This window comes from Fragaria vesca, linkage group LG5, assembly GCF_000184155.1.
Source record: "Fragaria vesca subsp. vesca linkage group LG5, FraVesHawaii_1.0, whole genome shotgun sequence".
Lineage (NCBI taxonomy): Eukaryota > Viridiplantae > Streptophyta > Magnoliopsida > Rosales > Rosaceae > Fragaria > Fragaria vesca.
The window spans coordinates 1,408,529-1,426,222 of record NC_020495.1 but is presented as its reverse complement, the minus strand read 5'-3'; the positions used below and the strand labels follow the sequence as shown (position 1 = coordinate 1,426,222).

The 17,694-nt window shown below is 38.4% G+C and overlaps 4 protein-coding genes across 5 annotated transcripts; all 4 read right to left on the bottom strand.

Moving 5' to 3' along the window:
* Positions 1-443: 443 nt before the first annotated feature.
* Positions 444-2,046, bottom strand: LOC101306041. Its single transcript, XM_004298751.1, has 2 exons — positions 1,020-2,046; positions 444-818 (listed from the first exon to the last, which is right to left on the bottom strand). The coding sequence occupies exons 1-2, from the start codon at positions 2,037-2,039 to the stop codon at positions 489-491; spliced, it is 1,350 nt and encodes a 449-aa protein (XP_004298799.1). The 5' UTR covers positions 2,040-2,046; the 3' UTR covers positions 444-488.
* Positions 2,047-5,704: 3,658 nt separating this feature from the next.
* Positions 5,705-10,165, bottom strand: LOC101305464. Its single transcript, XM_004298750.1, has 8 exons — positions 10,077-10,165; positions 9,114-9,176; positions 8,003-8,746; positions 7,741-7,875; positions 7,551-7,634; positions 6,779-6,838; positions 6,604-6,696; positions 5,705-6,320 (listed from the first exon to the last, which is right to left on the bottom strand). Exons 3-8 carry the CDS (start codon positions 8,717-8,719, stop codon positions 6,030-6,032), a joined length of 1,380 nt encoding a protein of 459 aa, XP_004298798.1. The 5' UTR covers positions 8,720-8,746; positions 9,114-9,176; positions 10,077-10,165; the 3' UTR covers positions 5,705-6,029.
* Positions 10,166-11,322: 1,157 nt separating this feature from the next.
* LOC101309059 lies at positions 11,323-12,623 on the bottom strand. Its single transcript, XM_004300742.1, has 2 exons — positions 12,421-12,623; positions 11,323-11,968 (listed from the first exon to the last, which is right to left on the bottom strand). The coding sequence occupies exons 1-2, from the start codon at positions 12,621-12,623 to the stop codon at positions 11,323-11,325; spliced, it is 849 nt and encodes a 282-aa protein (XP_004300790.1).
* Positions 12,624-13,392: 769 nt separating this feature from the next.
* LOC101304965 (uncharacterized protein At2g38710-like) lies at positions 13,393-16,524 on the bottom strand. Of its 2 annotated transcripts, XM_004298748.1 has the most exons (7): positions 16,436-16,524; positions 16,226-16,299; positions 16,020-16,138; positions 15,098-15,217; positions 14,780-14,894; positions 13,999-14,092; positions 13,393-13,876 (listed from the first exon to the last, which is right to left on the bottom strand). In XM_004298748.1, exons 3-7 carry the CDS (start codon positions 16,121-16,123, stop codon positions 13,677-13,679), a joined length of 633 nt encoding a protein of 210 aa, XP_004298796.1. In that variant the 5' UTR covers positions 16,124-16,138; positions 16,226-16,299; positions 16,436-16,524; the 3' UTR covers positions 13,393-13,676. The 2 variants fall into 2 exon arrangements, with proteins under 2 accessions (XP_004298796.1, XP_004298797.1); XM_004298749.1 differs by lacking the exon at positions 16,226-16,299.
* Positions 16,525-17,694: the final 1,170 nt, after the last annotated feature.

Here is a 17,694-nt window from a genome sequence, read left to right as displayed (position 1 = left end):
TTCTCCATATTATACATCAATAGTAACACCAATTTCAGGGTTCTACTACCCCCTCCTTCCTATCTAATAAACTACACTAAGAAACTTACTGCAAAAGAGAAGGAACTGTATCTCCCAATTCTCATATAACATGACTACTTCCTTTTCCTCCCTACAAGTTTCGATATGGACAGTATTGTATTCTGTTGAAAAGTTTATCATAGACCCCCTCCAAAAATACATCACATTTGATGTAAACCCTCTATGGCAATAAACCAAAGGCAATGGCAAGAATAAGCAGCTTCAAAACTTCTGTTGTGATTCGATGCAGCCTTTTTCCGGTTTTCTGAGCTGGGTAGTGTCCATGGTACTGATAGTTTTGATACCAAATGACCCCCAAGACCGGTTGCGGCTAGCATTGTCTCAGCCATCTGTTTCTGATACCCTTGGGGCCATCCCTGATCCCTGTGTGGGTCTTTGGAGAAAAACTCAAGTGTGCTACTCGAAATCTATACTCGTGCAATAGGAGAGAAAGGTGGATCGAGTGTATAACATGGTTGGATCTTTTTCACCCTCTTGGCTACTTTCTTCTTCTCCCCTTCTGTGACTGCTTCAATTAAGAACTTCACTTCCTCTTTAAGCACTTTCAATGAACTGCACTGTGACAACTGTGTGTTTTCCTCCAGCCCAGTGGCAGCTGCCGATGTTTCTGTACCATGCAGAATGGAAACACACATAGAGAATGCTTGTAACGTTGATAACTGTGCATGAAAATCAACTGCATACTGTCCATCTTCAACCATTGTCATGGTCAATGCTGGTTGTTTCTCCTTTGATCCCTGCAAACAAATCAAAAGAGAGTAATATGAGATGTCAGATGCCGACAAACAGAATGATGCATACTGAAATTAGTGCAAAGTCTACTGGGAGCTAGAAACTCAAGTTGTTCTATAATTCTTTTCAATCAAAGACTAAACTAGAGAACTTCATTTTCACAAGCTTTTGATCATAGAACATATTAAAATATCGAAGAAGTTTACCTGAACAAAAAGTTCCAAAGGCTGCTGATTCTCTTCAAATAATTGATTATCAGCCAACTGAATGTTGGGATTGCTTAACACAGTAAGAGGACAAGACATGTCCCAGCCACCACAGTCACAACCACCACCAAATCTCCATCGATCTAGTAATGATGAAGGACCCTTGCTTTCAGTACTCGGCAAACCATGGTTTCCAGATGGAATTATCACCTTCAGGTTTCCTGAGTTTCGACTATCAGGGTCATTCTTCTTCTTCTGTTTGACCATAGGGAGCTTGAGTAGGTTTGCAGGTACTTTATCACATACCTTGTCCCCTCTCTTGTATTTCAAGCTCTCTCTCTTTTCAAATGGAACTTGCATAACAATGGCTACAATTTCAAGACCTGGATGCAAAGCTGCAAATGGCCAGGCTGGAGAATCGGTATCACTACTCTTGTGTTGATGTTTGACCTTCGTTGGACAAGACCCATCACCCAACTTTAAAGTTGCACCCTCTGTGCTCTGATTGGAACCTTTGGGATGTTTAGCATCATCAAGGGTACAATTAGAGTTTTCTTTTTCTGCTGCAATTTGCCTTGCATGAGAAATATCGTACAAAACAAACTCTGTCGACATGGAATTGTCAAAAGCTCCATCCTTCAGTTCTGAACATAGATAACAAGAAACTTGCATTTGTCCCACCATTGAAGAATCTCTATCGCTACCATGTGATCCCACACCGCTGGCATTGCTCTTCTTTCTACCGCCAATGGCATGAAAGGTATACACCCAGTTAAAACCATTGTCTGCTTTCCATGTCCTGGCCACGAAGACATCTTCTGATCCCTTCAACAAGAACTCAAATAAAGGCATTCCATGTTTATTTTGTAACTTAAGACGGCCATGTAGGTGAACCGGTGAAGACGCTACGCTAGACTGGTGGTTATCTTGGTTGACACACAGAGAATCACCACCTGCATTCTGTACCGTATTTGAAAAGACAGGCAACAAAGATTTTTGATGAGTCCTGCCCTTTGTCATGTCTTCCTTCCCAGTTGTTTTGGCTCCCCCAGGCTCCACAACATAATTTGGACTTCGCAATGACTTGGACTTCTTAAATGGATCAAACATCTTTCTTATATTATTGAACCGGGCCTTTGAGCTCACACTGGACGAGCGATCACTCTCTGATGGAGAAGGAGTATGAAGCATTTCCACCTTAGCAGAGAATGACTTGTGCAATTTGTGAACTTCATCCCTTTCAAGAAGTTCATTTCCGTTGTTTAGTGGTCCAGCAACCGGATCACTTCTTAGATTCAAATGCATTGGATCTTCTCCTAAAGCTTCAGCTGAGTGCTCTTCCCTGTCATCTGGATCCACACAAATTTCTAGAATGCTATCCAATGAACACGGTTCTACATGAGGCCTTCCAGCAGATGGTACATTCAATTCGGGTTTCAAAGACAGTACTGAAGACCTATTCTGTGGACTTTCATCACCTGAACTATGTAACGTATCAATAATTCTGTAAGAGAAAGAGGAGTCACTACTTCGAGACTTTTCAATCTTTTTCCTTCCCTCAGCAGTGCCCATTTTCTTAATTTCCCTAACCTCCTTGGAGCTTTGATATATAGAACCTCGCTTAAGTTCAACGTTAACTTCCTGTCCAACAGGTCTAGATGGTACCTTACAAGAAGTGCTGCGATAGCGTTGAAAGCTGATTTCCACAAACCCCTCCTTGATACTCAATAGATCATCTCTGCGTGGCGGCCTTCCTTTTGTGCTCCTCTTTTCAACACAGGAATGCCGATGAGTTGGAAGAACAGTGTTGGGACTCAGACCCACTCTGCAATTTTTCTCGAACTCCATTTCTAGTCCCATCGACACATCTGAAGTCCTGCAAAAATCATTAACAGAAGATAGAGATCAAGTCCTGCAGGACCAATTGTTATGCATACATACCATCTATGATCTTCAACAAGAAATTGACCCTTCAACTTTGATTCCACACTAACATTCTTTCAGCAAACTTGTATGCTGATTGAGTTATACAAAATACACCAGATTGAAAGCACTCAGCTAATTTACCGAGAAAAGTTGAAATCCAAGACATCTAAGCACAATGTGCACTATATGCCAAACCACCTCCTTTGAGAAAAGTCAAGTTTCAAGCTCCGCTACAGACAATTGATAAGACCTATGCTTTTATATGTCTTTGACAACAACAGAAGAAATCACAAACAAGCATAAAACCAAAACTGCAAACAAATATAGACTTACAGTAATACACAGATACTGATGGCAATGCATTTTATTATTGCAACAATCACATTCACAATAGCTGCAAGCTCATACTCCCACCAATGGAGTCAAATTCCAGAAACAGAAAAAATAATAATTTATCTTGAACCTTCCCAAACACCAATTCTTAGAAAGGCAATCAACCTATCAATGATTCCAAGCTTTGGAATCACATAAACCTCAAACCACCCAAACTCTGATCTCTGCCAAACTAAGAAAAAGCACCATCCTTCCTATTGACTCTAAAAGATCCCAGAAAATGAGTAAAGCAAGACAGCTAAAACACCCAAAAGCATGATTCTGGCAATAAATATAAATGAAAAAAGAAATCCCAGACTGGATATTTCACTTGCATTCTAAGCCAAATAATAAAAGAACAGAGTGCTTACCCCACCAGATCTCAGATAAGTGAAGCAAAAGGAAAACCCAACAAGCAACCAACAGCAGATGTAATCATGTTCTTCAATCTCTTGCACTCAAAGCCTTAATATTTAGGACAGAAACCGCCAAACCCACCATGTAAAATAGCACAGTCAATTAATTGTAACCAAACAAAAANAAAAAAAAAGAGTAAAGGGCACTCCCTAAAAGAAACAATCAGAACAAGGCAAAAGAGCAGTAAAGCAAAAGTGTGGAGGGTCTAGTGAGAGAAAAAGGGAGGAAGTTTACTGATGTGGTGAGACACAACGCTAGTGAGAGAAAGCATGCTTGGGATGATAAAAGAGTGTGATAGACTGAGAGGTTGAAGTTGAAGTTGAAGTTGAAGAAATGAAGAATGAATAATGCACACACAAAACTCTAAACCCTCTCTCTAACTCAATCACTCAAAGAAGACCATGGTTGAATCAAAGGACAAGTGCTGCTCAGTTTCTGTACATGTCTACTAAAAGCCATGAGCCTGAGCTCATCATATGCTCTTTTTTATTTTTTTGTTTATGTTTTCTTTCTCTTCATGTACACTTAGACCAGTGATTTGGCAGCATTGGAGGGAGCACCCTATGTGTAGAAAGACTTTATTGCCCTTGTCAGACATAATGATATTCAAATGTTCGAAGGGCAGGTTGGGAAATTGAAGGGGTATTTGATTAATAGGGAAGGGCTGCACTAATTTATAATGGAGTTGGTGTCGTTTATCGGTGCACAGAAATTATTAACTTAAGCTACGGGCATTGTTGTTACCAAGGATTGGAATCCCACAATTAAGATAGTTTTACTATAATTAATTTTTCAAATCTTGCCCTAGCAAAAATTACTTCTTACCCCCTTCAGCTTGACCTAGACACTCAATTCGGCACACCGTCCTAAAATTTAACGGCGAAGGTATTCTATAGTGCTTCTGAGTATAATGTTCTATATTTTCTCATGGTAAACTTTCAACGGAAGAATTCATTGGCATTGTTAGTTTAGTATGGCAATGAATCATGAGGGGGTAGTCTCGTACGTTCAGAGTTGTAGTGCCAAAAGCATGAAAATAGTACGGGACAAAATAGTAATTTTGTAATGCATGTGCTTGATTTTTTTTTTTTTTTTTTGGGGGTTTGCATGTGAGGGATTGGGCGGGAGGAAGCAAATCTGAAGCAGTCGGTCACATCACACCCACGGAATCTTTTACTCTCTCCTTCACGTAATCCAATCCGTCGCTTTGTTTTACATTGTCCCTGGTAAAACTGTAGGTAAAACCCTAGTGGTGAGTCTGTAATTACCTTGTCCCTGGTAAAACTGTAGTTTTCGACATAAACATGTAGAGCTTCGTATTCATTCGAGTGTCACTTCTAGTGTGTGTTACGTTAGAAGGGATCGGCCAACTTGGACTGTGTTTGAACTTTCTAATCCGGATTGGTGCACATGAGGTCTATTATATTTCAGTAAGCAATAAGCAATAATATAATGGCATTAACATCTGTATCTGCAATGTGAGCCAAAAGATTGGTAAATGGGAGGGAGTGGGTGCAGATTATGAATAGCTAGTAATGAAGGGTTGGGGCCTTTGTAATGAAGGGTTGGGGCCTTTAACCACTAGCATTACATTTTCAACTGCAGTAAGACGTCTAATAACTTTCTATAATTCAGTACCTATTCATGGTCCATTATGCTGCATTAGAATTCTACACCCACCTCAACTAAATCACCCAAAGTAGAATTAATCTACCCAGATTTTGCAACCATCTCTGGCATTACTAGCTATTAGTCACAATATAGAAAGGGAACTTATTGATGGCAGCAGCTGCATAACCCAACCAGCCAGTCACTAATCTGTGCAACTACAAACCGGCGTGTCCATTTTTGGATCCAAAGACAGTCATATAAGTTTGCTATAACAGTGGAGCTAACCTAAGGTACAGATATAACCTAACGAATTAATTGACAAGAACACAAAAGGCCATTCATCAACAAAGTGAACAAATAAAAAGAGAACAAGTGCGGAAGCATCACCGACATATCTTATTCTTGTGCACACTATCACATCATGCAAATCTACACAGATACAGTATATTGGATCATTAGCATGGTAAAACTATTCATCCTAACCCTCACGATGGAGGGGTTACTGCCACTAGTATGTGAGGAAACAACTCTGATAAGGTATAAGGCAACAGCAGGGTCATTGATAGAAACACTGATTAACTAGGGCATCAGAATACTACTTTGTACAGAAGTCTACTAAGGACACTTCCTAGCTAAATACACCTAAATATCTAAACTCATAGCACAATAAAGCCCGCGGCATTTTTACTCAGCATTCTTTCCAGATTCAGAGTTTTCTTCCCTTTTCGACTTACCAAACGATCTTTGTGCCTCCAAGATGGGCATATACGCTTCAGTTGTCTTTTTGAAAGTTTCAGTAGCTGCTGCTGTGTCAGATGCACGGGGACTGACCAGATTCTTCTCAACATCTTCAAATTTGGCAGTGGCAGATGGAACTGTGCCAACATTCTGAGTTGAACTTGGTGTATCAATAGTGAGCATAGAAACTGCATCTCGAGCAGCATACCACTGATTACCACAGGCAGTACACTCCAACTGAAACAAATATATCAGCAAATAAGTATTTCAATTGCACCAATTAACACACTAAATTACACGGCCACTAAAACCTTCATATTTTAAGCTTTCTTACTACAAAAAGTGATGGGTATATAATATTTCAACTACTTGCCTTTAACACTATTTGTAACATTTATCTCTATAAAAATTGATGAGTATATAGTATTTCAAGTTTTCAACCAGCAAATTTTAGCATATTGAAACAGGAGACCATTCAACAACATGATTAAGCGCAAACTAATAAACAATTTAGTAATACATTAACCTCATAGCGAGCCCCATGTCCTGCTTGAATGATGTTTCTCACTCCTACTTTAAGCTCTGAACATCTTGTGCAACGCGTCTCAGTCATCTGTATCACAAATTACCTAAAAATCAACAATGTGCATGCCTAACAAAATTCGAAACAAAAATGATCTGCGGTACCAATTTACCTGCATACGCTCCGACTCATCAGGCTCCTTCATTGCTCTCTCCTCAGCCGTTAAACCCTCCTGAAGTTTGTTGAAGAATCATATTTGATGAGTCACGACAAATGATAACCTTTAAAGAGGACAATGATTCTATATACTTTTTGCACAAACCAAGAGTATTACATGATCCACTATTCAAATTATATACTACCATGTTAAGAAGGTCTTAACTTTTCCATTACGCCACATAGTGATCTACTAATTAATCCATATATTTTGATTCTTAACATAATATTAGGCTAAAGAATTGGTATGATACTGGAACAATCTAATTAGTTTCATTAATTCTCTAATCTGCCAAACTAGTGTTGATTATTGCACCATCAACATGTAATGATGTTACATTGATCAATGAGACTGTACAAGCTGGGGAAAGACACAAGCATATACTCACAAGAGGAAACCTTTATAAAAACATGTGGAAAAGTGAAGTAACCCTACTCCCAGCACCCGGCTGAAGAATAGAAACCAAATGACTTGTTCAAAGTAATCTTGCCTCTACATCTTCCCAGATAATTCAATGCCTATGAAACCTCAAGCAGCAACAGCAAAGAAGATATATGCACTTGCATATATTCCGAGGAGAGAAAACTTAGAATTCTAATTGATGAAAAGAAAGAAAAAAGGAGCCTACCCACAGTATCTAAACCCTCTTGACATGTTATCCCCTTGTCATCCTGCCTCCATACTATACAGTACTGACCCATAAATCCAGCTATGATAAAGACCATACCTTTAACTCATCTGGTGACATGTTCAGTATTGTTGAAGGCTCCAACTCTCCACTTAGCAGACGGCGGGCTAGGACTGCTTGTCTCTGCCAAGAGAAGACAGAAAAAGTATGAAGACACCACACTATCAACAATGAATTCCACAGCAATTATTATACAAATTGAAATATTTTGGACTAGTCAGATTCTAACCGATAGATTGTAGCACAACGACCGCACTTTTTGGTTATACTTCTGAAAATCTGAGGATAGGGAGTCATGTGTGGCCTTCTCCAAAGAAACAGCTGCACAGACAGCATCATCTGGCCAGAGGAAAGATTTGCCGCCCTGTCCAAAACAGCAAAGTTTCCATTTAACTGCGTATGTAACAACATTTTGCTCTTCCTGCACCTTCCCCACTCTAGAAAATCAATTATGCCTAGATGCCAGAGTCTGGGGAAAACTCACTACGTACCTTGAGATTCGTAACCTGACGTCCACCTGCGACATGAGGGGACTTGCAGTCAGTTTCATCAGAAGCAGATTTTCTTTTATCAGCTCCATTCATGCTCTCAGCAGAACTGCATATGAACTGTAGCTCTTTTAGAAGTTTTTCCAACCATCTGTCCCGATGTGAGTCTCCGGTTAGAGCATTCTGCTCAACTAAAATGCGATGGTGCTCTGACGAATTAGCCATACAGTTTACAGGTGTTTCAACTTTTTGAATTTTACCAGGCCTAGTTGTTGCTTCTTCCACTCTAGAAACATCAAGGGGTGCTATATTCTTTTTAATCAAATTTCTTTTGCTCTTCAGTTGATCATCTTGATTAGCAGTTGGATCTCCAATCTCAATATCAGGAAGATCTACCAATCTTCGCATGGTTTTCTGAACTAGCAAGTCAATTTCATGCTGCTTATCCTCTTCATAGTCTCTATCTGTCAGTTTCCAAAGCTTCTTCCCATCGGTGTCGTACACCTTTTGCACAATGAAACCAGGATGCTCTTTACGCTTTGGTAGCTGCTTGTGCAAAGGAACAAAATGAACCACACATTTATGCATTACAGACTCTGCTGGACACTCATCACGATGGAAACTATAGAACAGCTCCCTTGAGTCTTGTGACTGCCAGTTCCCACCAGCTTTTTTCTCTGCCTCTTCAGGACGATAGAACCACTGCCCTAAGAGTACCATGTTCCCATCTTTGAGTTGAGTGATGTCCTAATCCAATGGAGTTCCAATAGCAAGAAAGTGAGAATAGGTGAAAAACAAATCAGAAAGAATCTTATGCTGCTTGAATATCTCAAAAGAAATGGACATATCAGGAAAAAAAAAAAGAAAAAAGGCTAGAATCCCCCCATAGTACACCCACTTGACACAAACCAACAAGCCAAAAATCAAATCAGATAGTAAGCGAAGGGTCTACGTAAATAGTCATGGTGAAGACTAAGTGAACCAGAGGAAAAGAAGTAACGAACAACACGTAAAAATACAGAAATCCTTCACTTGTAACAAATCAGACAGCAAACCCAATGTATTATAAAAAAAATATATATATATATATAAGCTGATTTGATAGAGAAATTACCTTAATAATTGCCACATAAGGCTTCTCCCTTCTATCAGAAGGCGTTAGAAGAACCGGATCCTCCTGCAGAGTAATCACATGCAGAAAAACATCACCACCAAGATTAAAAATAATGTAAAACTGATAATCCATTTACAAATATAGAGATCCCAGAACTTCTATCCACATTTGAGTACATATTAGACCAAAAGCAAGGAACAGAAGGGAAACAGCAGTGAAAAACCTAATCTACCTTACGCTGTCATATGAGACATAAAAGCAAAAAAGGAGTCACTGGAAATGGTAGATGAGAAAGAAGAGAAAATTGTATTCCACTCATAGAACCTTTGGAAAACAAAATCTGTACTCGCTGTGTGAAAGAAAAGACAGAAGAATAGCATGAGCTATTTGTTTCAAGAAACCTAACAAGAATGTCACTACATTCTGGCATATCCTAAAGTTAAAACATTTTATACACACCTTATTCAAACCAAATCCCCCACATATCAATCCACCAATCAAAGCTGTCAACTATGAACCCATAACATCATACATATGTAAATGACCTAGCATGGCTGCTAAACTCTCCATAAACAGACAGTAACATGTTACTGGAAGACCTAGTGGCTACGAAATTCAAACATCTAGCCTCATTCCCATACACTCTAAACATTTAAACATAAGCGCAAAAGTTATATTCATCATCGATATATATAATTTACTTCTAGGCTAAAACTCAACCTGAACATTTCATCTTTAAATATTTTAGGGGGTGGAAGTGTAAAACTCAAATAATTTTTCACTAACAGAAACAGCACAATTGAAATTCGTACAGCACCTATAAATTTTCGCCATCACATCGAATATATTATGATTTGTTTAAGCTAATTGAGCGATTTGTTTGAAATTTTCGCCACGAAAATTGAAATTAGAACCCTAAATAAACCAAAAGCAACACAAAACACAAATCCAGAAAGCACAAACCAGCTCGTATTGGTTTCCATCGTACTCGAAAGCAGTGTAATGATGCCTCCGAGTTCTCCCCTTGCCAGAAACCCTAACAATCTCCCCAATCGGCTTCGCTTCCAGCTCCTCCTCCTCCTCCTCCTCCTCCTCCTCCTCCTCCTCTTCCTCCTCCTCCTCCTCTCCCTCCGACGCCGTTTCATCCTCCTCTTCGTCTCTCTTCATTTTCTTCTTCTTCTTCTTACTCCTCCGCCAGTCCTCCTCCGACTCCGACTCCTCCGCCACTCTCTTCAGCCTCCTCCTCTTCCTCCCCGACGACTGCTGGCTCTGCGGCGCGACGTCGTCGTCTTCGTCGTCGCTCGTCGCGATCTGCGCGAACCTCCTGTTTCTCATTTCGGCCAAAACGCACCGTTTCGATTTGTTCAGCTCTCTCTCTCGCTCTCACCGGAGCTCTGACGACGACGTGGGTGGTGGTGACGTTTTTATAGGAGCCGGGTGGAGGTTCGGTAATGGGCCTCTAGTTTTTCCATAATCACGGATCTGCCACTCTCTAATGTTACACGTGTCGTCTTACTGAAAATTTCATTAGTCTAAACGGCGCGAAATTCATCAACTTTTAACCATAGTTCTTACTTAGTAAATTCGAGGTTTTTATATCGGTAAATTCTCAAGTAAATGCTCTTAGTTCAGACTTCAGCAAGCTCTAACTAAACTACTTAGGATTTGATTTCGAAGAAAAAATGTGGGGGCATAAAATTTCGGCTTGAGCCCTCATTTAATGAATTAGACCCGATAGTCGAAACTCATATTGACTAACAAGTAAATAAGAAGAAAAGAACGTGAAACACGATGAGATTATGAAAAATGTGAAAACACTATTCCTTCCACTACTCCTACTACGACGTGAAGTGAGGAGTGAGGTCGAAGTTATCGAAGGTCTATAAATTCATTCACTTATAAAGAAGAAGAGGAAGAGGAACGATCATGAGTAATAACGGTAACAAGTATTAAACCAATTTCTTTTATTATACCTGCTTAAATCGAAATTGACTTGGACGTCGGAGTGAGTTTTTGTTTTGCGGGTACCTCTTTCCCCTTGATTGATCATCGTATGGATGCGTCCAAGGCTTCTCGAATATCAAAGGAGTGAGATTTTTGTTGGGAAATCTTATTTCCGAATTTTTATGATCCAACAATAAATGATACATGAATCTGAAGAACCAAGAATTAAGGGAATGTTGTATACTTGTATCTCATATCATTCCATTTACATGAAGAAAGGGATTGACAGATTGCTGATGTTTTTCTTCTGCTGATTTCTGTCAGCAAGTTCCTTCAAACTAGTCCATGATTTTCTCCTCCGTTTGTTTGTCGTGCTGGCGGAGTTTTCTACATCGGCTGGGGCAGGACTGTCTTCAGGTTCATGTCGTTTCTTGGACGCCGATTTGTTTCTCTTTTTTCTCTTCGAGTCCAACAAAGTAATCACAGGTTTCACCATAGGAGTTATGGGACTATCCACAGTAGGTATCTCTTCATCTGTTGTTGAAGAAGTGATGAACTTATTCACAGCAGGAACCTCTTCATCCAGAGTTGCAGTTCCAATTTGCAATTTACTAGCCTTATCCTCACCTGCAGTGCTCTTCTTTGGGGTGGCCAACTTCTGAGAACTGGATTCAGCAGGTTTCAAGTTTGAAGCTTTTTCTTTCTTAATCTTTGGGGGGCATATCGCTTTCATATGTCCACGCGAAGTCCCTCTCTTCACATTACTTTCAGAACAGAAGTGACATGTATACACCACATTGTTCTGAGTGAAAGTGAAATTAGCCGGCTTCTTACTTCTTCGTCGTGCCTTTGCCCTACTCGTTTCAACTCGAATAGTACAGTTGAAGCCAGGCTGCAGAATCGTTTCACAGCTGCAAAACAGTAAAATGCTGATCAGTGTTGTCACTGTGTTGTGTGCCTTGAAGAAAATTCAAGATAATCCATTTCCTACAGATCATGCATCTAACTAATAAATCTGCTTCAAGAACATTTTGATGTCTCATGATGGCTTTATGCATCTTAGAGCTAACAGATATACAGAATCCGAAACTATTAAGCATAACATGACTTAACTCTATAGAAGCCAAAAAATGCAACATCAATTGGTCCAAAATCCCAATATATGAAAACACCACATCAAATGTGAAAGAAAAGCCAAAACATGAGGTATCCAAAAACTGTCAATGACTTCAGTAAGAACTCTGTTAGCAGTTGATAGTATCAAAATTATCTATTCAGGTTAGAAGAGTCCAGAGCATAATATATTGTTTTCAATTATATTGTTTTGTCAGATTAAATTCAAGTGGTCCATAATACAACATACCTCTGGCAAGAAACCATAGAAGGGTCAGGAGGCACATCCAGACCCTCTTGAGTAGAAGCCAACTTGTGCCCAAACAAGGCTCCCAAACAAGGAATGGAAGCTTCCCCGCCAGTCCATAAAGCCAGCCTCTGCAAGTGCTCGAGCTTCAATGCAGCCTTGGGGTTGATGGAGCCTCCCTTGCTTTGCTTTTTGTCCTCCCTCATTTTTCGGCGAAAAGGGTCTTGATTTTGTTTCTGGGTTTATGAGGCGGAGGCCAGAGATTCAAGAGTGATGGATTTGGATTACAGAGGCGGAGCAAGGCTTTTTATTTACGATTAATTTCAGTTTACCCTCTAAATTTTAGAATTAACGTTATTTCAGTCCTATATTTTTAATTTTGAAAATTTACCTCTTAAAGCTTCTAATTTTTATAAATCAAGCCCAATTATTAAAATTTTATCTAATTTGAAAGTTAAATGCTAACATGAAATCTTAGAAAAAATGATAAAAATATGATTTATGCTGTTATATGACTATTTTAGCCCTTAAAGTGAGTTATGAAGTCAAACTTAACGTTCAAATTAGACAGAATTTCAGCAATTAAGAATTATTTATGAAAATTAAAAACTTTAGAGGATAAATTTTCAAAATTAAGAATATGGGGGGCTAAAATAATGTTAACCCCAAACCTCATTAGGTAAACTGAATTTAATCCTTTTATTTATCTGATTAGGTAAAAAGTAAAAATTGAAAAATTGAAAGGAAAAACAATTATCCCCAAGGGTCTTGGAGGACATGAGGTGCCGCTAGACAGTGCCAGGTGTCGTCTGCCTAAGGGTCTGTAGACTCCACCATTTAATTTCCGAGTAATCATTCCATGTACCCGAAACACCACGTGGCACTGTCATATGATGTACTCGGCCAATTATATAACTTTTAGATTCATGTGGGTAACCAGCAAAGGGTGGAAAAAAAAGTAATTAAATACACCAATCAGAAATAAGGATAAAACACTTTGACCAATAAGATTAAAATTGAACATAAGACGAGTAGTGTTCCGGGTACAAATAATAATTTCCTGTACCCGGGCAGAAGACAAACACAACAGTGAAATTTTTGGTACAAACTTTACAAATACAGCTTCCAGGTTTCTCATAAACACGAGTTCGAAATTGTTGTTAGTTTCTTCTTCAATAATTAAATGAAACTGATAGTGGAATTGGCAGGCATCTATTATTATTGGATTATGGCCTGGAACAATAGACAAATCCGATGAATCACTGATTACCGGACTTGGAGCCAGATGCAACTGCACTTCTGGTGGTCTTCACGTAAGAAACGTATTCACTGTAGTGCATTGTATATAATGAACTCTGGTAGCGGGTCAATCGTATACGCTTCCGAAGAGACTCTGTGATGGTCCCAGAATAGCCCGCTTTACGCATCAATGAGTCAATTGCTTCTATGTTAGTCCAACCTGAAACCAAAAGGGCACCAGAAAAAGAAACTAATCATTAAACTCATATTGAACCATCCTGTAATGGTTGCTCATACACTTCCAAAAGCCTATGAACGGTCGATAAACAGAGGATGAGTTACCTTCATGGGCAGCGACCTCAGGCAAGTACGTTGCATTACGCCTTGTACCATAGTCTGGATCAGAAAACTCGATAATTATACCATGTTTCCCAACCTGAAACAATTATTCACTGTACCACTGAGCACAAGCCTTTGAGACTTCCTCCAGAGTAAGCTATAAACATAATCTACATGCTATATAGGATTGAAATGTTCATCTGAATTCAATCCTGTAACCTGTAGTACTTTGTGTATCAGTAGCTTAGCATGTGAATCACCATAAACTATCATTGATGCTGCCTAATTTTAGTTGTATCGAATTAATGCTTATTGATTTGAAGGTAGATAAGAGTGGCAAAATTTAATTTACTCATCCGTATTTTCCAATCAACCTCTCAACTAAACTAGAGATCCTATGCTCATGTATATTTCAAATACAACAAAATAAAAATAAACTAGAGATTTAGATTTACAAAAACTATAATAGCTTACACGCTACTCTCCCTGCCTCAGGTACATTTTGCACAGCATATTAATAAGACCGGATATCAAGTGTTGGGACGATAAAGATTAACCAATTCACTGAGGCATGCAATGAATTACTGTGAATTCCAAGTTACTGCATAAAAGGTCCTAACAAACTTGGCAACCTTGAATAACTTACTCTCTCTACCTCCATTTCATTTTGCACAGCAGTATTTGGGAGACAAGAGAAACTATGTTTTTAGAGCATGCAGTGAATTACTGTGAACTATAGGATACGATCCTGACATATATTCCAATATGAATAACTTCAATATACCTCCCAATCAAGGTAGTTGTCAGCAGTTTCATAATCAGTCAGAATGGAAACTGTACATTCCAAATATGGTAATTCTTTAGCTTGTATTGGGGAAAACCTCCGGTCCCTCAAAGCACTGGAGGACATTAATAAAAGTATCATTACAGATTGCAAAACGAATAAAAGAAAATAAGAAAAGAAAACTGATGGATGTCCACGGCAGAGACCAATTTTGTTAAAACTACAATTTAACCTTAAAGAACAGGAGTTAAAACTGGGTGAAGGAGAAGGATTAGGAGTTAAAATTGTGAAGCAAAGTACAAAGATTTAAGATAATACCTGTTTAGAGTATAGTCCTTGATTCCACTAACCAAGCCACGAGCTTCTAGTATTCCAATACATCCACGCAAACGAGGCTCACTACCATTCACCACTTTCTTCCAAGTGACAAACAATGGACTGAGACACAGCATTTTAATATCAAAACACATTCACCACTTTCTTCCAAGTGACAAACAATGGACTGAGACACAGCATTTTAATATCAAAACATATTCAAACAAGTCTTAGTAAACTTTATATACGGATACATATGACTTTTAACATAATAAACCATGAAACAATGTGTTGAAGAAAACATACAATAATAAATCTTGATAGTTACTTCTCATACATAGCTCAAAAGACAATGGATCATATGAATATCATACATGCATCTCACTTCCATTTAAGACTGAAGCAAAAGTTACTCAAAAATATCTAACTAAGGCATCTAAGGAGGATGAGGCAAGCATAAATCTTATTGATATTCCTCAACTGAGAGAAATCTAATCAGTATTTCAAAACATCAAAACTCAAGAAATTGGAGATGATCTCTTACACCAGAAAGAAACCAGCTCACAGTCTGACACGGGCCTATACACTAGACCTTGTGACATTTTGCTGCCACGAAAAACACAGGATCGTAGATGTGAAAGGTCTATTCTAATTTGCCAACATTTATATCAAACAGAGAAAAGGCAGCTACATCCAAGTATGTTCATGGGAATCCTTTTCGATGGTCAAACATTAACAGAATAACCACAATAGTTGACATTCTTTTTTCATAATCAACTCGTATACACGCTCTTCCCTCTACACTACACTGACACTAGAGGTTCTATCAGCAGCATTCCAACACCGCCAACGCCAAATGCCAATAAATTTGCGACGAAATATAATTGAACATATAACATGTGTGAGTGATAAAGGAAAAGCATACTGTTGGCCATCCTCAAAGGCTGGGGGAGGAGCTTCTTCACCATTATAGTGAGCCAGGAGAGTGTCAAAGCAATAAACCACCATCTCCTTGCTCGCAGACACCATTTTTGGTAATGTTCACTTCAATTTGATAGAATCAAATAATTTGTTAATATGTATCAAGAATTCATCAAACAATACACAAATAAAGTTTACATCTTTACATACCCAACTTGTGAAATCAGCCAAAATTTACTAACAGAAGCTGTATATACACTTGGGAATCAAAATCAAACTCCAATCTAGCACATGAACCCAGAAAAGGAATCATCTTTAACAAGTATCTCTTAATTGGAATAAGTCGTTTACAATCATTAAAGATCAGAACTTGAACATGTTTGGAGAACATAGTCGAATAATGTGTAGAGAGATTGATACCTGGGAGCTTTAGTTTACTGCTGGAGCTCGGCGTCGGAGAGAAGAAGAATAATGTGCTTTCTTTTCTTTCTCTTTCTTTCTTCTTCTCTGGGATCTCTTTGATACTTTGGGCTTATTATATTATTCTTTGGGCCCGTTCAGTTTTTTTTAACAAAATAATTCTAAATAAAAATTTCGGATACTTTAACAATTTTACTTGCTTATTTGAAATGAAATGATTACGGCGTATAAATATTCATGCATGAATGAATGAATCGGAATGACTCTGGGTTTCAGTGTTTTATCTCAGTATTATCGATTTCTGAATAATTATGTTAACTTGATAAACTAATGGGACATGAGTTTATGAATCATTCCCACACTAATTTTTACTTTCTCTATTTCGAGTTGTCTCTGATTTATTACTTCTTCCATTCTAGTTTTCTCTAGTTCATGATTTTTTGTAGACTTTTGATATTTTTCGGTGATTGGGAGTTTATTTTGTTGGTGTTGTAGAAGATGACTAAATATCAATAAAGTTATTTTCCTCTTGGTGTCATTTTAAACGCAATAATTTGTCATAGACATTAGTGGGATTTTAGGTATACGGTAGGCCTTGTACGTTGATGTGCTGAGGTCTCTTTAGCTTGGTTGGTAGCATATGATAGTGAACTGTGAATGTTTGCTTATCTGAAGATGGTTTGGCCATGTTTGACGTTTATATGTGCCTCACTCCTTGATTTCTAACCAATTGAAAGTTGAATACTGATTTGTAGTGATTTTGTACTTACAAGTTACAATAGAGTTCTTGAGTCTTAACCAATACATAATTTCATCAAATGCATGAGAATGTTGAACAAAATGGTACGTGTGAATGTCGACTTCAATTTTGTGGTACGGTGTTGATCAAGACCTTTCTCGGTATCGTGCATGATCATGTTGATGTCGGTTTAGGATTATATTGGAAGCATCTCTGCTAGTGAATGTCTTGCTATCGCTATGTGGAAATAGTTTGGACATGTTTGGACTTTCTTACGTGCATCATTCTTGATTGCAAACCAAAGTTGAATAGTGTTTTCTAGTGCTTTTGTTCTCACTTGAGAGTTCAAAACTATTTTGAGTATGAGATTCTTGAAATAGAACGTTTTCCAATTTCCATCATTAGTCAATTATGAACTACAAGTCGACTACCTTAGTTAAACTTCAAAATTTAACACTATGCGTGTTATTTTGTATTTATCAATCATCAAGCTAAACGTTCAAAAATTATTCTTTGATTT